The following is a 24,243-nucleotide window of genomic DNA, read 5'->3' on the forward strand; positions in this document are numbered from 1 at the left end:
GAGCTTCTGAGGCCGAGCGCACGGACGCGTTCTGTCCCTCTTGGCAACGGCGGGCGGGCCCTGCGGGGCAGTGTCCAGGGACGCGGCCTTCGCCCCCTTGGCGCTGGGGGGCGCCCCGGGGTGGGAGCGCGGGGCACTAGGACCCGGCGGGGCGGAGGGCCAGCCCGGGCCGCGTGCGCCGCTCCCGCCCACGTCCCCTCCGCTCCCCGCGCCCGCGCCCGCTCCATTGTCTCGGAACCGCCGCCGCGGGATCGGGCCGGCGCCGGGCGGGCGCGGAGATGCCGGGCGGCCCGCGACCTCGTCCGCCCGCCTAGCCCCCGCCTTCCGTGGGGAGGACGCGCCCGGATGGAGGGGCGCGCGGCCGCGGCCCCCCGGGGACCCTGCGCCCCCGGGCCCTGCCTCCTGGTGGCCCTCGCCCTGCACATCGTGAGAGGTCAGCGGAAGGGGTGCGGGGCGGGGGGCGGGGGGCGGCGGGGCCGGCCGAGCCCGAGCTCCGGGGATGCCCGAGAGCCGGGAGTCTGCGGTGCTCGGACTGAGCCCACGTGCCCGGAGGGCTGGGGAGACCTCACCCGGGAGGGTCCCGCCCCCGCTGCCTCCACCCGCCCCGCCCCGCACCCCTTCCCGACCCAGGACAGCGGCCAGGGCCCGCACCTTCCACGGCCTCCCCTGCAGCCAGGGCACCCACCCCGCTGCCCCCCGGGCGCACCAGCTCCCTCCTCTGCCCTCCCAGAGCTGCACCCCGCTGGCTGCTAGCCCCGTCCCCCCACCACCCCACCCGGGAGCGGAAGCTGCCCCTTTGCAGGGACCTTGGAGAAGATCTGCGGCCGCTCTCCCTGCCTCAGGGAGTTCCGTGACCCGGAGTCCCAGGAGATCGCCCCATCCGTGCCTTCCTGGCGCTTAGGGGATCCCCATCCCTGGAGAGGGGCAGCGGCGCCCCTTGGCATGGGCCGTGGCTGTAGGTGGATGATGCCACAGAAGAGGGGGGCACAGTGAGGCCTCCCCCCCGCCCCCAGCTGGGATCTGGATGCGGGAAATCCGTGGGAGTCAGGCCTCCAGCATCTTGTAATTATCCCGCGATGGAGTAGGAGGAGGGAGGGAGGCCCGTGGCTGCCCCTGGAGCCAGTCACTCACCTGTTACACGGGGGGGGGGGGGGGGGGGGGCGGGGGGGGCGGGGGGCGGGTAAGTGTCTCAGACACAGGCTCATGGATGGGGAGGGTCGTGAGGGAGGTTGAAACCATCAAGGCCCAGCCCAGCATCGGGGCTGAGCGGCTCTGGGGCTGCTTTCAGCCACCTGCCCCCCTCCCCGGGGACCACAGGAGCCCATAACCCGCTCACAGGGAGGAGAGCCCCTCACATCCATTAGCAGGAGCAGCAGCCCCCGCTCCACACGCCACAGTTTACAAAGCCCTCCCGTCTCCCGTGTCACCAACGTGGAAACAGGCTCCAAGAGTTAAAGGACTGGCCAACCTCCCCCGAGGCCGAGTTAGGGTGCAAATGCACGGCTCCAAGAGTTAAAGGACTGGCCAACCTCCCCCGAGGCCGAGTTAGGGTGCAAATGCACATCTCCAGGCTCCCAGGACATCTGCTCCGGGGAGAGCTGCCCAGCGTGGGATCCAGGATCAGTCAGCCAGGCCCCGGCTGATAAACAGGAAGATAACTAATTCAGAGAAGGCAGCCAGAGCCGTGAATAGCGGAGGGGATGGGTGAGAGTGCAAGCAATCAAGGAGGGCTTCCTTAAGGAGGCGGCATTCTCTGTTGGCCCTGAAGGGAGACCCACAGTCTAGGGCAGTGATGGCAAACCTTTTGAGCTCGGCATGTCAGCATTTTGAAAAACCCTAACTGAACTCCGGTGCCATGTCACATATAGAATTTTTTTAAAAATATATTTTATTGATTTTTTACAGAGAGGAAGGGAGAGAGATAGAGAGCCAGAAACATCAATGAGAGAGAAACATCAGTCAGCTGCCTCCTGCACATCCCCCACTGGGGGAAATGCCCGTAACCCAGATACATGCCCTTGACTGGAATCGAACCTGGGACCCTTCAGTCCGCAGGCCGACGCTCTATCCACTGAGCCAAACCGGTTTCGGCTAGAAATTTTTTGATATTTGCAACCAAAGTAAAATAAAGACATATTTTTGATATTTATTTTATATATTTAAATGCCATTTAACAAAGAAAAATCAACCAAAAAAATGAGTTCGCGTGTCACCTCTGACACGCGTGTCATAGGTTCGCCATCACTGGTCTAGGGAGTGAACAGCATAGGGTGGAGAGAGAGGTAGAGCGGAGGCAGGGTGGTCCATTGGTTGGTGCCTGGGCTCTGACTCCCAGCTCCACCATGCACCAACTGTGGGACCCCAGCAAGTACCTTAACCTCTCAGCCTCATTGTCTCCATCCATACCATGGGATGGGCCCGGCCGGCGTGGCTCAGTGGTTGAGCATCGACCTATGAACCAGGAGGTCACAGTTCATTCCCGGTCAGGGCGCATGCCCGGGCTGTGGGCTCGATCCCCAGTAGGGGGCGTGCAGGAGGCAGCCGATCAATGATTCTCTCTCATCATTGGTGCTTCTATCTCTCCCTCTCCCTTCCTCTCTGAAATCAACAAAAATAATTTAAAAAATAAACAAACATAAAATGAGATTAACAGCCATAGAACCTTCTCAGTTGTTACAAAAACTCAGTTGTTACAAAAAGTTAATACACGTATGTAACGTGTTTTACATGGTGGCCTGCACATAGCTGGTGTTCTAAAGTGATAATTATTATTGTTAGGCCGGACTGCTGGTGGGGCACACACTGAGTGTGGTCTTGGTGGTCCTTTGTCCTGGTTGTTAGCACCAGATTCTCTTCCCGCTCCTGTCCCCACCCACACCCCTCCCCCCTCTCGCACTCAGTACCGGGTTGGGATGGTTGGGATCAGGATAGAAGGGAGCGCGTGTGGGAAACTGGTGCGGAGTTGCCGTGGTGATGATGGGGAGGAGGGTGGACGTCCAGCCACGTCTGGCCAGGGCCTAGGGGCAGAGAAAGGGTCTCTACTTCTGCAAAACCCTCCTGTTACCTGCGGGGCCCTGTCTAGCGAGAGCTGCCCCCACAGATGCCTTGGTGTCAGGGGCAGTTACATAAGGGGTAGGATGGGGGCGGAGGAGGAGGAGGTGCTGCTGGAGGGAGAGAGGCAGGAAAAGGAATGGCCGGGGCCGGCGTCGGGTCCTGGGCTCGGATTCACAGCCCGGCCCTGCCTCCTGCTGCCTGTGTCACCCTCTTTGGGGCTCAGTTTCCCCTCTTGCAGTGGAGACCCTCCACGCCCCGGGCTGGGCGTGCATCGCCCTCCTTCCTCCGCTGCCCGCGGCGCTGTGCCCAGCTCCGCAGCTCTCGCCATCTCTCTCTGTCCCTCTCGCTCCTCAGTGGGCTGTGACCAGGGCCCCCTGGACCCCGTGTACCTGCCGGCAGCCCTGGAGCTCCTGGACGCCCCCGAGCACTTCCGCGTGCAGCAGGTGGGCCGCTACCCGCCTGCCAACTCCTCTCTGGGCTCCCGGTCCGAGACCTTCCTGCTCCTGCAGCCCTGGCCCAGGGCCCAGCCGCTCCTCCGGGCCTCCTACCCGCCCTTTGCCACTCAGCAGGTAAGGAGGGCACGGGGGCTCCCGGCGAACAGGACTCAGAGCCACGGTCTGCTGTGTGCGGCTCGGGCCTGCCCCCGCCCAGTTTCCAGAGGGGGAAGCTGAGGCCCATAAAGGCTCTCTCCGGCCAGGCTGGCGCTGGAAGCCTGGCCTCCCGTCTTCCCACATCTTACTGCCCCACCCCTGCTGTGTTGAGCACCCCCATTCTCCCTGCAGGTTGTCCCTCCTCGGGTCGCCGAGCCCCACCACAGGCCAGTCCCGTGGGACGTGCGGGCCGTGTCGGTGGAAGTGGCGGTGACGCCAGCAGAGCCCCATGCCCGAGTGCTCTTCCACCTCAAAGGGCAGGACTGGCCGCCGGGGCCTGGCAGCCTGCCCTGTGCCCGGCTCCACGCCACGCACCCGGCAGGCACAGCTCACCGCGCCTGCCGCTTCCAGGTGAGCAGGCGGGGCCCCCCCAGGCCGGCCCTGCTGCTGTGCCTGCCGGAGGGGGGTCCTAGAGGAGAAGAAAGAGGGCTCGGCCCGGGAAGTGTGGGGTCAGGGACCACCTGCTCCAACCTTCTCTGCTGGCTTTCCCGGGACCCTGCGTGGGGTACTTAGGGTCCCTCATGGAGTTCAGTGTAGATGGTTTGGGGCAAGTAACTGAATCTCTGGGACTCAGTTTCCTCATCTGTAAAATGGGGCAGCAATAACCCCTAGCTCATAGGGAGGCGGGATAGAGAACGAGTGGGGAGAGGGCGGTGCCTGGCGCGGAGCCGCCCTCCAGCAAGGGTTTGCATCCTCGTCAGTGTGGGGTTTGTCACTGCGATCCACTGCTTTGGGGTCTCGCGCAGGAACCTGCGGGAGAGGCACGCTGTGGACTTTGGGATTCCGAGAACCCTGAGCTGTGGTCAGGGCGGTCGGGGGCCTGGGTCGGGGAGGCATTCGGGGTCGGCTCCCTTTGGAATGAGACTGTTCCCAAGGGCAGAGTGGGCCGTGGACGCCTTCCGAGACCTCGCCCCGCCCTGTCCCTGGTTGGCGGTGCCACCTGGGAGTCGTCTCTGGCCCATGCTGGCCCTGCTTGTCAGCTCCGGGTCCCTGACACGCCAACCATGGCCGTCGTGTCTTTGCAGCCATCCCTGGGCGCCTGCGTGGTGGAGCTGGCGCTCCCCTCCCACTGGTTCTCCCCAGGCTCCTCGCGGGCCGAGCTGGCCTACACGCTGGAGCCCGCCGCCGAGGGCCCCGGGGGCTGCGGCCCCGGCGGGGAGGACCCTGGGGAGCAGGCCCTGCCAGTGGGCAGTGTGGAGCTGCGCCCGGCGGGCCCCCCCCAGTACCAGGAGGTGCCCTTGGATGAGGCAGTGACTCTGCGGGTGCCCGACGTGCCCGTGCGGCCTGGCCAGCTCTTCAGTGCCACCCTCCTGCTTCGCCACAACTTCACGGCCAGTGTCCTGACCCTGCGGTGAGTGCCGGCCCCCAGGGTGTGTCCGGAGGCAGGAACCTCTGCAGGAAGCCTGGGCGGGTGCCCCTCCTCTTGGGTCCTCACTGGGATCTTTGACTGTAAAGCATGGGTCCACCCACCCCTCCAGGCCGAGCACCGCAATTGCCCGGCAGCAGGCAGACCCGGCCGTGGGCACAGCCCTGAACTGAAGTCCGAAGTAGGACACTCTCCTCTCCTGGGTCCTGGGTCTAGTGGGGCTGAATCACAGGGAGGCTCCAGGGAGGGGAAACGGGAAAGGGCTTGGAAACTGGCAGGTGCAGTGCTGGGGGTAGCGAATGCTCTGACGCCTCAGGAGGGGTATTTGCGCCCCTCTCACTCACTGGCACCTTCTCCCGCTTGCTGTCCCTCCCCTTAGCACCGAGCCCAGGAGCCTCCACAGAAAGGACCTCCTGTCTGTTCCTTCCCGCAGGAAGCTCCCTAAAGCACCCCCATCCCAGCCCATGACAAGGCCTTGCAGAGCGTCCCGGGCCTCTCCCATCTGGGATTGTGTGTGCCCCTCCCCCGTGTCTCTCAGTGCCTGTCCCAGCCCCGTCTCGCGTCCTCCTGTGCTCAATAGATCATTCCTGGACTTAAACTACTCCCAGCCCCATCTCTCCACTCTGGAGAGAGGAGCCAGCCCAGGGCCCTGCTGGCACCAGGGGCCCCTAGCGCTAGGGAAGGGGGCAGGATGGGCATGCTGTGCTGGGGGGCTGGGGCGGGCGGTGAGGAAGGGACCTCTATCCTGCCGGGCAGAGCTTCCTAAAGGACTGGCATCGGAGTTGCTGGAGGCTGGGAGAACCAGCAGAGGCAGAAAGGAAGGGCAGGCGGGCGGGAGGCCCAGCCTGAGCCAGGCGGAGAGGCACGGCTGGCATTGCGCATGTGGGCAGGAACTCTGGGTGTAGCGAAAGCAGAGTGATGGAGAGAGGTCACGGCTGGAGATAAAACTGGACCAGACCCTGGGAGGCCTTGGATGCCAGGCTTGGACGTGACCTGTGGCCCGTTGGGGGGGTCATAAGTGGCCCTGGGGTGGGGAGAGCGACATGGCATGGCCTGCACGGAGGCCGCGTCCTTCTGGCTTGGAGATGGCGAGGAGGGTAGTCAGACCTGGACTCGGGGACGCCAGGCGGAGGCTGCCGTCTTCAGCCCCGTGTCTTCCCGCCGGATCCCACCCACAGCTTAGCACCCACCGGACTAACTGCGCCTGTGTCCCCCCAGCATCAAGGTGAAGAAGGGGCTGCATGTGACGGCCGCCCGCCCAGCCCAGCCCACGCTCTGGACTTCCAGGCTGGACCGCTTCAAGGGCTCCAAGCACCACACCACCCTCATCACCTGCCACCGCGCTGGGCCCACAGGACCCGACGCCAGGTGGGTAGTTGGTTCCCGGGGTGCGGGCAGAGGAGGGGGGGCTGTGGGCTGATGACGGGCTCCAGGGCAGAGGCTGCGCTCTGCATCGTCTCCCCATGTGAGCAGGTGAAGGAACAGACTCCTTGAAGGAAGCAGTGTATGCAGATAGAGCATCCATTTATTCATCCATTCATCCATTCATTCACTCATTCATTCATTCGTTCATCCATCCACACATTCATTCATTCATTCATTCCTTCATCCATCCATCCATCCATCCATCCACTCATTCATCCATCCATCCATCCATCCACTCATCCATCCATCCATCCATCCATCCACTCATTCATCCATCCATCCATCCATCCACTCATCCATCCATCCATCCATCCATCCATCCATCCACTCATTCATCCATCCATCCATCCATCCATCCATCCATCCACTCATTCATCCATCCATCCATCCATTCATTCATTCATTCATTAATTCATCTATCCACCCATTCAGCTACTATTTATCCATCCCCAGCCATATGCCCGGTACAGTGAGTGTCTCTGAGTCTTATTCCAGGTGATGCCCAGCCCCCCATCACAGTCCTCACAGCCGCCACCCCACCTCTCCCCAGCACCAGATGGGTCCCTTTTGGGGGTTGTTACTATTCCAAAGCCCAGCCACACTTCTTTTTTTTTTTAAAAAAAATATATTTTATTGATTTTTTAACAGAGAGGAAGGGAGAGGGATAGAGAGTTAGAAACATCCATGAGAGAGAAACATCGATCAGCTGCCTCCTGCACACTCCCTACTGGGGATATGCCCACAACCAAGGTACATGCCCTTCACCGGAATCGAACCTGGGACCCTTGAGTCCGCAGGCCGATGCTCTATCCACTGAGCCAAACCGGTTGGGCCCAGCTGCAGCTCTTACCATTTACACTCTTCTTCATGCCCCGAGCCTGGGTCAAGGCCACGGGCTTTGAAGCTCCTGTTTGATCCTGGTTTTGACATTTACTTGGGCAAACCAGTTCATCTCCCTGCCACTCCCCCCCTTCCCCCCCACCACCCCAGAGCCTCAGTTTCCCCACTTGTAAAATGGGGACATACTGCATCCCTGAGGCTTCGTGAAATGAAATAAGATACTGTGTAGTCAACGTCCAGGCAAGTTCCTGGACCAGCAGGCACTTGGTCCAAAGACGCTGTGAGGCTATTCAGGGGGTCGTGTGCCAGTTGTGGGGCTTGAAAGTGAATCTTCCCTCTCGATAGAAATTGAGCCAGGTGCCTTCTGCCACCCTGATGGCTGTGGAAGGCAGAGGGTAGAGCGGAGGAGGCCCAGGAAGGCAGGGGAGGGAGCGAGCCAGGGGGTGGGGGAGGGGGAGGGAGCCTCATGGATCCTGCAGGGCCAAGACTAGAGGAGAGCTTGGGCGCTGGGGCCAGGAAGCTTGGGCTTAATGCCAGCCCTGCCGCTTTCCCCGTGTGACCTTGGGCGAGTTATGTGACCTGTGAACCTCGGTTTCTCATCTGTGAAATGGGGGTGATCACAGACCGTCCCTCAGGAACACAGCGCCTGGCTGCCGGCAAGCTCTCAGTCTCTCTCTCCTCTGCCAGCAGCCCCCGCGAGCTGTCCGAGTTCCTGTGGGTGGACTTTCTGGTGGACAATGGCACTAGCGGGGGCCTGGCAGTCACTCGCCCTGTCACATGGCAGCTGGAGTACCCAGGCCAGGCTCCTGAAGCAGAGAAGGACAAAATGGTGTGGGAGATCCCGGTATCGGAGCGGGACATACGAGCCCTCGTCCCACTGGCCAAGGTAAGGGGGGCCCCCTCTGCCCTGCCAGGTGGGGGGCCGCGTGAGGGGAAGAGCTTGGGGCTGAGCTCCTCCTGCACCCCCAGGCAGAGGAGCTGGTGAACACAGCACCGCTGACGGGAGTGCCGCGGCGGGTCCCCGTGCGCCTGGTCACCGTGGACCGCGGGGGGGCTCTGGTGGAGGTGACGGAGCACATTGGCTGTGAGTCGGCCAATGCCCAGGTCCTGCAGGTGAGTGGCACGTCCAGTCCCGCGTGAGCACACAGTTGTGTGCAGTGAGGCACACACAGCTTTCCTCCCTTCCCATTCAGGTCCCCACGAGGCAGCTCCCTGGCCCCAGGGACCTCTTGGGGGTGCCACAGCTCACCTTCCCTTGTTCCCACCACCTCTTCCCAGAGTCCAGTGGGAGCTGAGTGACCCCCACCCCAGCTCAGGCCCTGTCACGGTGATCGCTGCGTTGGCCAGTGCACTGCCGTGGGAGAGAGAACAGCATGTACTTGGGGACCAGAAAGTTTCTGTTTGAAACCCTTGGTGATCAGCTAGCTGTGTGGTTGTGGGCAAATCTCCTAACCTCTCTGAGCCTCAGTTTCCCAAGCTTTAAAATGGGAATGCGCTTTAGAGATGTTGCAAGAATTAAAAGCAGCCCAATTCATTCGCAGCAGAACGCAGGGGCACAACCAGCAGGTGCTGTTGCTATAACAATGATATGATAAAAATATTACTGATTCTTGTTGGAGCCTCATCATGCCCCATAAGGTAAAATGGGGGCCAGGCAACGCTGCCCACCTTGACATTCTAAGAGCCTGCGTTTCCTAAATCCTGGCCCGAGGGGAGAAAGGTGCCTTCGGCCACTGTTGGTGGCACTTGGCCAGTGTGCGCGTGGCTCCTCCCTCCCTGTAGCAGGGTGCCAGGTGGCTCCGGCATCAAAGTCAGAGGCCAGCACTCAGGAGGCAAATTTTGGGGTTCGAACCCCCCCTTTCAGGAGAAAGGTTCTGTTGTGGGCAAATAGCCAGTTCCCCCAGCTGAGCCCCTCGTGCGCTTGGAGTGGTGGTCCCTCCAGGGAGGCGGACCTGGCTGCCTGGTGAAGTCTTGCTCTCAGGACAGGCATTCCCCGGGCGGGATCAGGGTGCGCTCTCTGACTCACGCAGGTCCTCCCGGGCGTGCCCCACGCCCTGCCCTCCCACAGGTATCCGAGGCCTGTGACGCTGTGTTTGTGACGGGCAAGGAGAGCCGGGGCGCTCAAGGGGTGCGGGTGGACTTCTGGTGGCGCCGGCTGCGGGCCTCGCTGCGGCTGACCGTGTGGGCCCCGCTGCTGCCCCTGCGCATCCAGCTGACGGACACCACCCTGGAGCAGGTCCGCGGCTGGAGGGTGCCCAGCCCGGCGGAGGGGTGAGTGGAGGCCTGGAGACGCTGGCCGGCCTGGGCGAAGGTGCTCGGGGGCGGACACAGGGGCCGGGACACAGCCACGGGCTCCAGCTGGGGTCTGGAAAACTGCCCAGCTGCTGGTGGTTCCTGCCACCATCCGGGCCCTTCATTGCCCAGCCTCTGCCCATTGTGCCGACCTCCACACTCTCACCCTTCCCCACCCTCCTGCACTTGGACGGTACAGACCCCTTCTCGGATGTCCTCTGATTCGTCCTGTTTGTGGACGGACGGCTGCCCCTGCACACCCCTCCCCTAGAATGCAAACCCTTGAAGGCAGCTCTCTGCTGTGTCCAAGCCTACCATGGCGCCTGGATCAGTAAAGATTGGGGCTGCCCCACCAGAGGCCGCGGGTGCGAGGCCTCAGGAACCTGAGCTCGGGCACTGCAGACGGTAACCCTGGTAACCCTGTCTCCCCGCGGGAGGGGCTCCTGCCGCCACCAGGTTCCAATTAGGAGCAGGAGGGAGGGGGCGGGGAGAGCAGCTTGATGGATAGGTACAGGCACCAATCAGGAATGGGCCCGGCACTCAGCGCCTACCTGGCCCAACAGGTGCGCCTGTGGGCGGAGCCTAGAAAACGGGGCGGGTCCTCGCGGCGGGAGGCGGGGCCGGCGCTGACGCCCCGCCCCCGGGCCGCCCCTGCCCTGCAGGCCGCCGGAGTCCGAGGCGGCCGGGGAGGAGGCGGAGCGGCGCGCCCGGGGCTGCCGCCTGCAGTACCAGCGCGCGGGCGTGCGCTTCCTCGTCCCGTTCGCGGCCCACCCGCTGGACGGCGGCCGCCGCCTCACCCACCTGCTCGGCCCCGACTGGCTGCTGGACGTGTCCCACCTCGTGGCGCCGCACGCCCGCGTGCAGGACCCGCGCGTGGCGTCGCTGGAGGGCGGCCGGGTGCTGGTGGGCCTGGAGCCCGGGGTCACCTCCATCGAGGTGAGCAGCTCCCCCGAGAAGGGTGCAGGCGGCTCCCAGAATGTGCAGGGGTGGGCGTGAAGGGTGTCGGAGCGGCCGGGGGGGGGGGGGGGTGTGTGTACCCGGGGAGGCCTGAGCCCAGCGGGATGGGGACTGGGTGGGAATGGAGGGAGAGGCTGGGTTGGGTGTGGGGGGACCAGGTCTGGAGGGAGGAGGGGACTGTCCCCCATGTGTAGGATTGGGGTGCAGGAATGTATAGGGTCTGGCGTTGGAGCAGGGAGGGGGGGGCAGCCTGTGCAGGTGCTGGGAGCAGACACCTGACCCCTTTGTGGGGCTGTCGGGGTCGCAGAGGGCAAAGGCTGCCTGTGTATGCGGACCCCACCGCCGGCCCTTGTCACCCTCAGGTGCGGTCCCCCCTGTCTGACTCCGTCCTGGGGGAGCAGGCGCTGGCCGTGACGGACGACAAGGTCTCGGTGCTGGAGCTGCAGGTGCAGCCGGTCATGGGCCTGGCACTGGCCCTGAGCCGGGGCGCCGCCCACCCCGGGGAGGTCACAGCCACGTGCTGGGCGCAGTCAGCCCTTCCCGCCCCAAAGCAGGTGACAGCTGGGGGTCGGGGGGCTACGGTCTGTATCCCCAGGTGGGGGTTGGTGACGGGAGTGGGAGGGACCGCGACCCCTCACCTCAGGGTTTCAGAATAAGGACTGGCTGCCCTGGAAGGTAGTGAGCTCTCCGTGGCTAGAGGTGGCCAAGCAGCGACCGGAGTGTGTCAGCGGGAGGTTGATTATGGCTCTAACTGAGGACCCTCCCGATGGCTCGGACCCTGGGGCCGAGTGGCCGACAGGTGATTGACGCCCGTCCCCTCTCTCCCCGTGTGTGTCCATCTGCCTGTCTGTTTCCTCTCTGGCCCCTCCCCTCCGTGTGGCCTGTCTCTGTGGGCGTGCCTGCCCTCGGTGTCTGCCTGTCTGTGCCCCGCAGGAGGTGGCCCTGTCCCTGTGGCTGTCCTTCTCCGACCACACCCTGGCCCCCGCCGAGCTCTACCCCCACCAGGACCTGGGGCTCTCCGTCTCGGCCGAGGAGCCCAGCGCCGTGCTGCCAGCCGAGGGGCGGGGTGCCCGGCTCAGGGTGGTGGTGAGTGGGGCGGGCACCGAGGCGCTGCCTCTGCACGTGGCTCTGCACCCGCCGGAGCCCTGCCGCCGAGGCCGCCACCGCGTGCCCCTGGCCTCGGGCACCGCCTGGCTGGGGCGGCCTCCGGCTCCCACCCCGGCCCCTGCCCTGCCGTCCGGTCCTGCCGGGACCGCACCGGCCACGGAGGCCAGTGTGGGTGGTGAAGGGCGGGCGGCGGGCAGTGTGGGGGGCAGCGGGCATGTGAGGGGCAAGTTTGAGCGGACAGAAGAGGCCGGGCAGGGGGAGGAGGAGGAGGGGGAGGCCGAGGCGAGGGAGGAGGAGGGGGAAGAGGAGGAGATGGTGCCCGCCCCTCGGCGGGTGACCAGCCTGGAGCTGGGCATGTACGCCCTGCTGGGCATCTTCTGCCTGGCCGTCCTCCTCTTCCTGGTCCACGGGGTGGTGTTTGTGCTGCGCTACCAGCGCAAGGAGCCCCCCGACAGCGCCCCGGACCCCGCCTCCCCGCAGCCCCACAACTGGGTGTGGCTGGGCACCGACCAGGAGGACCTGGGCCGCCAGCTGGACCGGCCGCCCCCTGGCCCCGTCAAGGGGGAGAGCGGCTGCCCCTGCGAGAGCGGGGGCGGGGAGACCCTGACCCTGGCCCCCGCACCGACCGCGGGTACCCCCGGCACCCCCGGCACCCTGGCCCGGAAGGAAGCTGGGGGGCGCCGGAAGCGGGTGGAGTTCGTGACGTTCGCGCCGGCGCCCCCAGCCCAGCTGCCCGAGGAGCCCGTGGCGGCCCCTGCCGTGCAGTCCATCCTGGTGGCGGGCGAGGAGGACATCCGCTGGGTGTGTGAGGACATGGGGCTCAGGGACCCCGAGGAGCTCCGCAGCTACATGGAGCGGATCCGGGGCAGCTCCTGACCCCCGCCCGGCGGGCGGCCTCCTGCTCCTTCTCCGGTGCTCGCTGGCCCAGTCCCCGCCCGGCCCCTCACCAGCCCCGCCCAGGCCCTGCCCTGCTCCTGGCCATGGACCGCGGTCGCGAGGAGGGGCTCACCCCCTTATTTATGGGAATCGTTTCATCTGATGTTGGTACAGAATAAATGGAGGAGGGAGCCCAGCAGGCCTGCTGCTGTCTGTCCGGGGCCCTGGGGGGGGGGGGGGGGGGCACGTGTCAGCCCCTGTCCCTGTTGGAGTCGCTCTGGGAGGCGGGGCCCTGCGCTGCCCTCTCATAGCGACCAGCGATCCACACGAACAGCAGGGCCGCGGCCACCTGGATGCCGGCCAGCAGGAAGAAGTACAGGTCCATCCGGCAGTTGTTGATGTTCCCTGGGGGGAGGAGAGGCTGGCATTGGGGCGGGCAGGGCCCCCCTGAGCTGGCAGCGTGACCCAGAGGCGGATGGGAAGGCCCTGGGCGGGGGGCCCTCTAGCATCTGGCCGCCCTGGGTCTCTGCGCCCCGTGAGCCGGTGTTCTTTCTGGGGCTGAGAACATAGCACAGGGCCAGCGGCCCCTCCCCCGGAACGGCCGGGCTCCGGCAGCAGGAAGCACCCCGAGTTCCATGCTTCCCTTTGGCAGGTGGGGAAACTGAGGCCCAAGGAGGGCAGCCATGCTGGGGTGACTGGCCAGCTTCAGCGCGAGCCTGTTCTCTGAGCCCAGCCTGCTGCCTCATCCGGCTGCGGGTCAGGGCACTTGGCCAGGCCACCTCCTGCCCATGCCTCACCCCCCCCCACGCACTCGCAGGGAGGCCCGCTCACCATGGTCCTCGGGGCAGTGTAGCCAGCCCCTGGGCAGGGACAGCAGAGCCACCAGGCTGGAGCCCAGCAGCGAGCCCACCCCCGACAGGGAGAAGAAGATGCCCATGATGGCGCCCTGCATGGAGCGCGGGGCCTCCGAGTACGCGAACTCCAGGCCTGCGGAGGAGGGAGGGATGAGCCAGGTGGCCAGGCCCCTGCCCACCGGGCCGCCCCTGCCCCGGCCGGCCACACCCTGGCTTTCCCTCGATGCCTGACGGCTCCGGGGCCATGACAACGCCCGTGCCTGTCCCCTCTGCCCCGTCATCCACCCCGTGGACACCTCCACATGGTCCCAGGATTCTGGGTCCCCTCCCTCACCTCCCTGCCGTCTTCAGCCTCTGGCCCCTGTCCTCTGCTCATCACCAAGTCATTGGACTCAGCCTCAGAACCTCTCTTCATTCTGCCCCCCTCTGGGTCCCCTCTGCCCTGGGCCAAACCCCAGCGCTCACTTCCGGCCCAGCCTCTGCAAATGCCTCCGAAACTCCAGCCTCTGTCCTCCCCACAGCCAGATGTCAGGGACCTCTCTATGGGGTCCTCCCTGCCCAGGTCCCTCGGGTGGGGTTGTCGTCCTTTGGGGGGGGGACCTCAACATCCAGGCTCCACCCACAAGGACCTGCGCCTGCAGCCTCCCCCGCTCCCTGCAAGACTCAGCTTCTCGCTGTGCTGCTCCCCGGCCTGCGAGGTCCCTGCTGCCACCGCTGAGTTCCGTCCCCTCCCCACCTGGCCCCCGGCTCCCCGACACCCCAGTCACTTCCACAGCACTCCCCTGGCTTGCTGTTCAGGAGGCTGATCCCCCCCGCCCCCATCCCACGGGGAGTCCCACCCGCCTCCCCCAGCGCCTGCAGCTGAGTAGGCCCTGTCCCTGGGCTCCTGGGAGAGCCTGCCCAGCCCTGAGCGCTCTCAGCTCACAGCCCAGCCCGGGGTGCAGACACACAATTGCGTTCTTACAGCAGCGGGACCTGTGTGCTGCGACAGGTGAGGAGGGGAGGACCCTGTGCCTCGGGCGGGGCATTGGGGGGGACCTCGTGAGGGAGACGGCACTGAGGCCCAGAATTGAAGGGGAAACGAGTTCACTTTCAATCTGAGGGCACAGCCGCTGGGGACGTGGCAGCCGGGAGACGTGTGGAAAGTCCGAAGGGGAAGTGTCTTAGTCACCCCCAAATCCCCGTGCCCCCTGTAGTGCCCGGCATGGCCAGGTGCTGAACCCCCACTGGGTGCGCGCAGCCCCACAACCGGTCCCGCCTCCTCCACGCAGGTGGGCTCTAGAGGCTGTGCCGTGGGACCTCTGACCCGGAGGCACCACCAGGCCGCGCCCATTACTGGTGCGAGGGGGCTCGGGGGAGGGCGCGGGGTACCTGGGATGCTGGCAAACATCTCACTGATGCCAATGAGCAGGTACTGGGGGGTCTGCCACCAGATGGACAGGGGTGCCGCGTAGTACACGCTGTCCCCGATCTGCTGGGGCACCGTCTGGTTGTGATGGATGTATTCTAGGCGCTTCATCTCCAGCAATCCTGGGTGGGAGAGAAGGACTGCAGCCAGGCCCACCCCAGGCAGCTTAGCCCCTGGCAGAGCGTGGCACCCCATGGGCCTTCACTAACTAGCCAGTGACTGGGCAGCAGGCAAGGAGCGCAACACCGGGCTAGGGTGTGTGTGTCAAGATTTGGGTTCCAACTCTTCCCTTTTTTGCCTTGGCCGCTAGGAAGCTCAGAGCTAGGTTTGGCACTCAGTAAGAGGAACAGCTCTTGCCCTAACCGGTTTGGCTCAGTGGATAGAGCGTCGGCCTGCGGACTGAAGGGTCCCAGGTTCGATTCCGGTCAAGGGCATGTACCTTGGTTGCGGGCACATCCCCAGGAGGGGGTGTGCAGGAGGCAGCTGGTTGATGTTTCTCTCTCTTCGATGTTTCTAACTCTCTGTCCCTCTCTGTAAAAAATCAATAAAAAATATTTTTTAAAAAAGAGGAACAGCTCTTGTTAATTGAGAGCCCGTTGTGTGCGAGGCATGTAATGTACATCCTGGCAGATGAAGAGAGAGGGATTTAGGTTAAGCAACCAGCCCCGAGTCGCACAGCTGATAAGAAATCGGGGCTGGATCTGAGCCTCGGCGTGTGGTTTCGAAGCTGGTCCACTGTCCGTGGTGTCGCGTGACTCCTCTCCGGCAGCATCGCCGCAGGGTTTCTGGCCTGGCCTGCCAGTGTCCCTCCTTCCCCTTCGCGGCTTAGGAGGCAGCACGTGGAGGTGGGTTCCAGTCCTCCCCGCCACCGACCAGCTGTGTGACTGGGGCCAATCACTTAACCTGGCCAAGACCGGTTCCCCGGCAGGGAGTAGGGCGGAAAGCGCCCGCATTAACGCGAGGACGAAACAGGACGAAGTGCACTCAAGCACATCTCCCTCAAGGAACCTAGTTTGGTTCCATCCTTGCAACACAAGTCTGTTCGTTCATCGCTCTGGCTCCGACGCGTGCCGCAGGCAGAGTGCTGGGCGCTCTGCGGACTTCATCTCCTTTCACCTGCACAGCACGCCTGCGGGCTGCATCCCCTGGGCGGAGCCTGGCCCCGCCCCGGCTGGGGATGGATGATGCTCTCTCTGTTTTAAAGATGAGGCTCAGAGGCTCCGAGAAACTTGGGGATCATTAGGTGACTAATCGGAAACAGCGGACGTCTGTGCGCCAGCAGGGAAGGCTGCCTCAGCTGAGCGCCTTTTAAATAAGTGGCTTGCAATTCTTTTGAAAGGGAAGAAGGAAGAGAATAAATAAATACTTGAAAAACGATGTTCCCTGATGCTACGGAGAGGCTGCGTGTCTTTGGAAAACCCGACGTGTGTTTGGCGCCCCGTGCAGTGTGCACAGCTGTGAGTGAGAAAGGACAGGATCCCGGCCTCGACGAGCAGGCAACCCCCTGGGAAGACCTGCTTCCTCTCTCATCGCTTCCTCAGGTGTCGAACGAGGGGAGGGGGTGCTGGCTCCCGGGGAAGCCTCCCTCCAGGCCCCCCCTCTGGGAGGCCGAGATGGCACCGCTGGGGGGGTGGGGGAGACACTTGGCCCAGGCCCAGCTTCGGCATCAGCCACAGTGAACTGGCCGCGTCCTGCCCCAGCCCAGCGCCCTCGCCCTCACCCGAGGCCCACACACCTGCCACGACGACGGAGGCAAAACCGAAGAGCATGCCCAGCGCCATCTTCTGCAGAGCCGAGGGGAGCAGCTGGCACCGCAGGAGGCAGGGGTCCAGCAGGCGGTCCTTCACGGGCACCAGGATCAGCAGCACCACCACGTTGGCGAGGAGGAGCCAGGCCTCCGGGATCTGGGCACGAGGGAGCCAAGAGAGGCAGCTGGCAGGCCGAAGGAGCCCAGGGCTGGCGCCCGAGACCGGGACCCCAGACTGTCCCTGGGTGACCCAGAGCCAGCCCCGCCCCCGTTCCAGGAGGCACACTCCTCAGCTGTGTAACTAGGGGTGGGGTTGGATCACAGTGGCAAACGGGTTCCTCTAACTTCTACCCATTGGTAGCAGCTGCCTGCACATCCACCAGCTCAGCATAGAGGATGTCTGGATTGATTAGTGATGTCTGCTATGGGCAGCAAAGGGGGTAGGGTGGCCTATATGCCATTCTCCTGCCAACTCTGAGATGCCAAGGTGCTGGTTTGGAAAGTCCTGGTGAAAGGCAGGGTCCCGCGAGGGAGAGGCGGAGCGGAGGGGGGACAAGCTGGGCAGCGCGCCCGCTCAGAGCAGCAGGGGGTAGTGCACTGGCCTGAACTCTCTGGAGCAGTTGGGCATCCGGGCAGGGTGGCCGGGCGGTGGCACAATCCGCCCACCCTCCAGGTGCGGCGAGGGGAGTGCGGAGGCCGCTTCATTCCCTCCTCCTCTAGGGGGAAGCCCGCCTGGCCTGCCCGGCTGCACACACCGCGCCTCACCTTGTAGCCGCCGGCCGGGGCTCCCCGCGCCCCCGAGTTGTTGCTGGGGTAGTTTGGGAAAATGCTCGGGATGTGGAGGTGAAGGCCTTGGAGGACATACGTGGACTGCATCTGCAAGAGAGGAGGGGGGGCAGGCAGAGCTGGCCGCCTCACGCCAGCCGGACGCGCGGGCTCCCGGCTCCCGGCTCCCGGCTCCCGGGCAGGCATCGCGCGTGCGGCACAGGGCGCCGGGCAGGGTCCCGGCCCCGCCTCGGGGGGGGGCACGACCTCCCACCCGCCTTGTTCCCCAGAAGCAGGCCTGGCCGTGCGCTGCGTGGCGGCTCTCTTCCAGAGCGGGCGCAGCTGGTGGGACCTGCTGTCTCCAGGGAGGCCCGGAGCAGGCGTGGCTGAGGGCTCCCACCCGGGGAAGCGATGACACGCTGTCCCCCGGGCGGGCTCCTGGCAGAGGCCAAGCAAGTCCCCAGGCTGACCCACTGGAGTGGCTCTGCACCTGGTGAGGCGCCGGCTCTGCGCCTTTAGGTGCTATAAAATGGAGGGGCCCTGGTGCGCCCACAGGAGGGCCGGGGCCGGGGCGGGCGCTGGCTGCGGGCAGCAGCTGTTTATCAACCGGTGTGGAAGGACGTCAATATCCTGACCAGCGGTACGACAGAATCAGCCGTGGACACGCACACGCACACGCACACACACATGCACACACACACGCACACACATGCACGCACACACGCACACCTACTCATCTTCGCCGCGGGGCAGGGCGGGGCGAGAGGCACAGTGTCTCTGAGCAGCTGATTCCGCGAGGCTCCCCACCCCTCCTGCTGCAGTTCCCTCTCGGTGGTCTGGGTGAGACTTTGTTTTTTAAAAGCTCTGCAGGGGACACTGGGGCACAGCCAGGAAGCCACTGGTACAAAGCACTCAGTGCACTGAGCTTGCCCCTGGCTTGCTGTGGGGTCTGGGGAGACCTGACGGGGCGGGGCCCCTAGCCTCTGTCCACGCTCTCATTCGCACGGGGTGCCAAGGCCCAGAGAGACGGGTGCAAGGCCTGGCCCCAGAGCGCCTCGCCCCTGGTGTTCCACCCCCTCCCCCCCGGGGGAGGGGGCTGACTAAGGACCCACGCCAGCTGCTCACTTTGCAAACCCTCCCCCTTTCCGCTGGCCTGCTTCTCTGGTGAGGGGCCTGGGGAGCCCGTCCCCCCAGAGCGAAGGGCAGGGGTGCTCACCTGGAAGTACACCATCCAGTAGGGCACCAGGGTCACCATGATGGGCAGGAGCCTCACCAGCTCCCGGAAGTTGGCGATGTCCTGCCGGGGGGAAGCGCCAGGCTGGGGCGGCCTCTGGTCAGGCAGCAGCTGGGCCCCTTCAGGCTCTCTGTGGGCAGCGGATAAAGTGGGGGTGTCATCCCTGCACGTGGCCACGGCTTCACCTCCTAATTTAACCCGCTCCCCGGGCCTCGGTAACCACAGCCCCCCTCCAACGCCACCCTGTCTCCACGCCACCGTTAGCGCCATCACCAGCGCCCGCGTCCTCACGGCCACTGCCCTTGGGAAGGTGACCAGTCACCAGCGCCACATGCGGCTCTTTGGCCCCTTGAGTGTGGCTCTTCCGAAGCCTTAGGAGCACCCTCATTAAGTTAATAACAATGCACCTACCGATATAGTTTAAGTTTAAAAAATTTGGCTCTCAAAAGAAATTTCAATCATTGTCCTGTTGATATTTGGCTCTGTTGACTAAGGAGTTTGCCGACCACTGCTCGACCAGTGGTTCTCAACCTTGGCTGCACATTAGAATCACCCGGGAATCTTTTTAAAATCCTGATTTCTGGGCCTCATCCTCCGGAAATTCAGTTTCTTTGTTATGGGGAGGGGCCACAATATGAGTAACAAAGAAACAGAATTTCTGGAGGATGAGGCCCAGAAATCAGGATTTTAAAAAGATTCCCAGGTGATTCTAATGTGCAGCCAAGGTTGAGAACCACTACTCTAGACCTACTGACGGGAGCTGTAGCCCCCAAGGCCTGGGGCAGCTTTGCTCGTAGAAGCAGCTAGCGGCTAACGTAGGGAGGGGAGAGGCAGGAGGGAGCCGTAAGGCAAGCGCCAGGGCCAGGCCTGGGAGGAGTCCGTGTGGCCGAGTTCTTCGACTTCACACCAGGGACGTGTAGAATTACGTGCATTATACCCAGCAGCCTTCCCGGGACATCATCCCGCCACCATCACCACCTCTCCTGCCACTGTCATCACCATGACAGGGCTTCTCTTCCCCGTGGCCACTAACACCAGCACCCCGGCTTTATCACCACCATCACTGTCAAGACCACGAACGCCCTCATAGTTAGCCCATCGCCCATCCCACCACCACCACCACCGCCTTGACCTCCATCGCCGCCCTCAGTCCCAGGGGCAGCCCCGGCCCCCTGGAGATCAGTCACCCCAAAGGGCTGCCAGAACATGTTGCAACTGGGCCCCGATGTCCCCCTCACCCAGAGCCCCCCTCACCCAGGGGCCCCCTCACCTGGCAGCGTGGGGGCACCGCAGCCGGGGACAGCAGTTCTGGAGAGCCAGTTTGAGCATGGACGACACTTGGCTGCCCTCGGGGGGCTTGGTGATGAAGATGGGGGTGGCGAAGAGGAAGACGACAAAGGCCAGGCCCACGCAGCCCACGGGGAGGCTGTAGCCCACCAGGAAGCTGATGTTCTGCTGGACGAAGGCCACCACCAGCAGCGACAGCACCGCGCCCGCGTTGATGCTCCAGTAAAACCAGTTGAAGAAGTGGCGGTTGGCATGGCGCCCAAGACCCGTCACCTGCCAGGCAGGGGTGGGAGAGTGAGGGCCCGCGAGGGCCAGGGGCACCCTGCCATGGCCTGCTCTCTGGCCCCGCAGCCCCTCTCCCTCAGGGGCACGTCCCGAGTCTGTGGGTGGGCATCCCCACGTCCCGAGTCTGTGGGTGGGCATCCCCACGTCCCGAGTCTGTGGGTGGGCATCCCGGCACTTCCCTCGGCCCCGGGCAGTAAGCAGATGCTCAATAAACATTTGGTGACTGCGTGAATGAACCCTTTTGCCGGGAGTCGCCGGTTAGCGATCACTTGGGCACGGCTGCTGCCTCACGCCCACGACACATGTTGCTTTGTTTATTGTCGCCGAGCAGTGCCCAGAGCAGCTGTCTGAGGCCACTCGTTCCTGTCTGGGTGATGTATCCCTTTGTCTCTGACTGCGCACCCCACACTGCGCACCAACTTCATAATCAGAAAAAAAGCCAACGAAGACCTCCGGTCTGCCCCGTGTGATTCGACGTGATGCATGCGTGTGCCTGCGGGAGCGGGGAGGGGTCTCACGGAGAGTCCCCCACCGCTGGGAGTTGCAGACTTTTCCACGGGGGCCCAGCCCTCCATCCGGCCTCGCCTCCCTCTGACCTGTGCCTCGGGGAGAGCAGACACAGCCCCCGGGTGGGAGAGGAACGGAGTGCAGGCCCTAGCCAGGGCAGAGGCTGCAAATCTTCACCCAGGATTCGAATCGATTGCAACAGCCAGGCCCCAGGCCCCTTCCGCTCTGCGGGCCCGGGGCAGCCACACGGGCGCCCCCGCCCGCCCAGACCCTGGTCCCAGAGGCCCGCTCAGCAGGCCTGGGCACCTGCATTTCTAAAAAGCAGTGAGGACTGGAGGTCGCCCCTCTCGATAAACGGTCCTGTGCGCTGTCAGCCCCTCACCCGCTCAGGGACCCTGCACCTCCAGCGCCGTCACTCTCCTTCTATCCGGAGAGAGACTTCCAGAGCGAAGGTTTTGTCAAGCTTTGCTTTTGCAGTCGCATTGGGGGAAAGGTACGCATTTTATTCCGGGGGTGCTGGAGGCAGCCTGTCGAAGATTCTCTCATCATTGATGTTTCTTTTTTTAAAAAAATATATTTTATTGATTTTTTACAGAGAGGAAGGGAAAGGGATAGAGAGTTAGAAACATCGATGAGAAACATTGATCAGCTGCCTCCTGCACGCCCCCTACTGGGGATGTGCCTGCAACCAAGGTACATGCCCTTGACTGGGATCGAACCTGGGACCCTTCAGTCTGCAGGCCGATGCTCTATCCACTGAGCCAAACCGGTTAGGGCTCATCATTGATGTTTCTATCTCTCTCTCCCTCTCCCTCCCTCCCTGAAATCAATAAAAATATATTAAAGAATAAAATAAAATGAAACTCTACTCCCTTGGAGATTCTGAATGATGGAGGGGGACGGGCATGCCCCCTCCTGCGGAATCCGTGCTGAGGACTTTCAAGCAGAAAATCGAGGAAGCCCCATTATGAGCAACCATTTCCATGGCTGAATTGGATGTAAATGAATCTGACAATTGCAGCTCCAAGGGGAAGAGCAGGCAGCCGATTCGGGATACAGAGAACACTTGTCGGGAATGATGGATGGCCCCTTTGGAGACCGGCAGTGTGTGAACACGTGGGTCCCGGGCACAGCTGTCTGCCAGAGGGTGCCAAGCCCTCCCACCCGCACACCCCGTCTGACTGCCCCCCTGGATTTGCAACAGCCTTCACTGCTCTGCTGTGCCCACTCTAGTCCCTCCCAGCCACGGAACCAGAGCCACTTTAAAGAAACCAAATGCAAGGTGTCCGTCCGCCTCAAGTCACGTCAGGCTTCCGGAACTGTCCCGGGGGTCAGGCCCAGACCCCTCAAGCAGCTTCCAGCATGGCCTGGTGCCCCCAAGTCCATGCCCAGAGCACGGGAGAAGGCACAGGTGCTGCTGTCCCTCCTGATGCCACTGAAGGCTCTGCCCAGTAGCCTGGCCTCCGAGGACAGTTCCACTCCCAGAAGGGGGGAGGGGGCGAGGGAAGGGGGAGGGAGAAGGGGGAGGGGGAGTGGGGAGCTGGGGGAGGAAGGATGGAGGAGGGAGGGAGACAGGGTGGCTGAGGCCCTCTGGAGGCTGATGAGGGCCAGAGCACAGGTTAGCCACACCTGGGGGTGTCGTGGAAACCAATGAGGGAGCATGAAGGGAAGATGAGTTCCTATCCAGTTAGTGGGGTCTCCTGGTCGGAAGGAAGGTCAGCGGCGGCTCAGAAATGGTCAGGGCTGCTCTGGGGGCCCCGAGTCCCCATCATCAGAGGAACCGGACGGGCTGATGAGCAAGCCCTTGGCAAGGACCCTGGGAACTGCTGGGTGCCGGCCGGTGGGTGCCAGCTGGGTGCTATGATCCCTTAAAAAAGGCCCCTTTTATGGCTGCAGACACGCAGCTGAAGACGCTGAAGAGCAGGGACAACTAGGAAACGCGCAGGCAGCGAGGTAGGCGACGGGATCCCCCACTGGTAGCAGTTCGGCCGGGTTGTCCCCTTGGTTTGGCGCTGAGTCCTGTCGCCCGGCGGTGGTCGCACTCGGCACGCGCCCTGCGGCTGCTCTTGCTCATGAACCCCGCCCGTGGCTCTCAAGCATATTCCGTGTTATTTAAAATCATTGCCCTAATATCCCACTGAGCGGAGCGATGGAAACTTAGTCACGGGGTAAGGCCCTTTCTCCTCCATCCAGCAGATATCTATTGGATGTCTCCCGTGTGCCCTGCTCTGCCCAGAGGGTCCGGATAAAGGCTCAGAGGGGAAGGTATTGCCCGAGTGGCCCTGGCTAGTGAGTGGCAGAGCTGGGCTCGACCAGCTGGCCTGACCCCACCTCTGGCATAGCTGGCAGGAAGGCCCGGACCCCCAGACACTGGGACACACAAAGGTGGGTCTCCCCCTGAGGCCTGGAGTCCACCACCCCGCCCCCCTCGGCCTGCTCTCTATGCGACCTTGTTCAGGGCGGTTAACGTCCTGAGACCTTACTGTCCTCACCTGTAAAATGGGCACAGCAATACCACCTGCCTCCTGGCTAGTCAAGAGGATCAGATGAGTTGAAACACCCAGAGTGGCACCGAGAGAAAGACGGACAACTGTGGTTTAATGACTATGGTCGTGGTGCCCTTGTTAGAGTGAGCAACGCCCCCCTTCCTCCCCCCTCCCCCCAGTTCTTTCAAACAAGGAAACTGGGCCCAGATTGGGGAAGTGGTTTGTTTGCTCGAGGTCACCCTGGGAGCCAGGCCTCCCGACCCTGGGTCTCTGCCCAGGTCCCTGGCTTTCCCTCCCACCGCCCCGGCCTCCCGAGGGGGCGCCCTCCGGCCACTCACCTGGTCGGCCCCGAAGGAGGTGAGGTTGCTCCTGACGGAGCTGGCGGCCAGGGCGAGCAGCAGCAGCCCCACGTAGAGGGTGGGCGCGCAGTACGGGGCGGGCGCGGGGCGCGGGCAGCCGGGCGCGGGGCAGGCGGGCGTGATGGGCGCCTGGGGCACCTCCCCGCAGAAGGAGCGGCGGCCGTCGGGGACCGCGGTGGCGGGCAGCAGGCCGCAGGCCACCAGGTAGAGCAGCAGGCTGAGCGCGATGGCGCGGAAGCGGCCCAGGTACACGTCGGCCAGCCAGCCGCCCACGGGCGCCAGCAGGTAGGACGCGCCCAGGAAGACGAGCGCCGCGCGGGACGCCTGCTCGCCCGCCCAGTGGAAGCTGGCGCTGAGGTAGAGCACGAGGTTGCCCGCGACGCCGAAGAAGGCCGCGCGCTCGAGCGCCTGCACCAGCAGCACCGCGCCCGCCGCCGCCCGCCGCCGCCCGGGGCCCCGCGGCCCGCGCCCCAGCAGCGCCTGGCGCTCCCCGCGCCCACGAGGCTCCCCCGGGGCGCGCGGCCCCGGCATCCCGCTGCCCCGCCCTGCCCCGTCCCCGTCCTCTCCTTCCCCCCCCTGGCGCCCTCCGTCCTCACCCCTTACCGCTCTCTCCCCCCACCTCTACCCCCTCGCGTCCCTGCCCACCTCTGCTGTGCCCAGGTTTCCCCTCCTCTCTCTCCTCCCCCTCCCACCCCCAACTCTTCCTCCTTTTCCACCTGGACTCGCTCTTGCTCCCCCTCCCCC

At 64.1% G+C, this 24,243-nt stretch overlaps 2 protein-coding genes across 3 annotated transcripts; one reads left to right on the forward strand and one right to left on the reverse strand.

Annotated features, from left to right (window-relative positions):
* Positions 1–245: 245 nt before the first annotated feature.
* Positions 246–12,763, forward strand: TMEM132A (transmembrane protein 132A). Of its 2 annotated transcripts, none has more exons than XM_081098464.1 (11): positions 246–433; positions 3,409–3,623; positions 3,837–4,055; positions 4,730–5,055; positions 6,289–6,438; positions 8,023–8,221; positions 8,305–8,448; positions 9,404–9,606; positions 10,290–10,563; positions 10,947–11,138; positions 11,518–12,763. In XM_081098464.1, exons 1-11 carry the CDS (start codon positions 346–348, stop codon positions 12,565–12,567), a joined length of 3,060 nt encoding a protein of 1,019 aa, XP_080954590.1. In that variant the 5' UTR covers positions 246–345; the 3' UTR covers positions 12,568–12,763. The 2 variants fall into 2 exon arrangements, with proteins under 2 accessions (XP_080954590.1, XP_080954591.1); XM_081098465.1 differs by having other exon boundaries at positions 8,026–8,221.
* Positions 12,684–24,030, reverse strand: SLC15A3 (solute carrier family 15 member 3; the record flags this gene model as incomplete). The annotated part of the gene is made up of 8 exons (XM_081098466.1): positions 12,684–12,972; positions 13,399–13,554; positions 14,793–14,951; positions 16,565–16,733; positions 17,342–17,452; positions 18,558–18,705; positions 19,846–20,135; positions 23,479–24,030. The coding sequence occupies 8 exons, from the start codon at positions 24,028–24,030 to the stop codon at positions 12,818–12,820; spliced, it is 1,740 nt and encodes a 579-aa protein (XP_080954592.1). The 3' UTR covers positions 12,684–12,817.
* Between the last annotated feature and the right edge of the window lie 213 nt (positions 24,031–24,243).

The sequence above is a fragment of the Myotis nattereri genome (genome assembly GCF_964212035.1).
Source record: "Myotis nattereri genome assembly, chromosome: 9".
NCBI classification, from domain to species: Eukaryota; Metazoa; Chordata; class Mammalia; order Chiroptera; family Vespertilionidae; genus Myotis; species Myotis nattereri.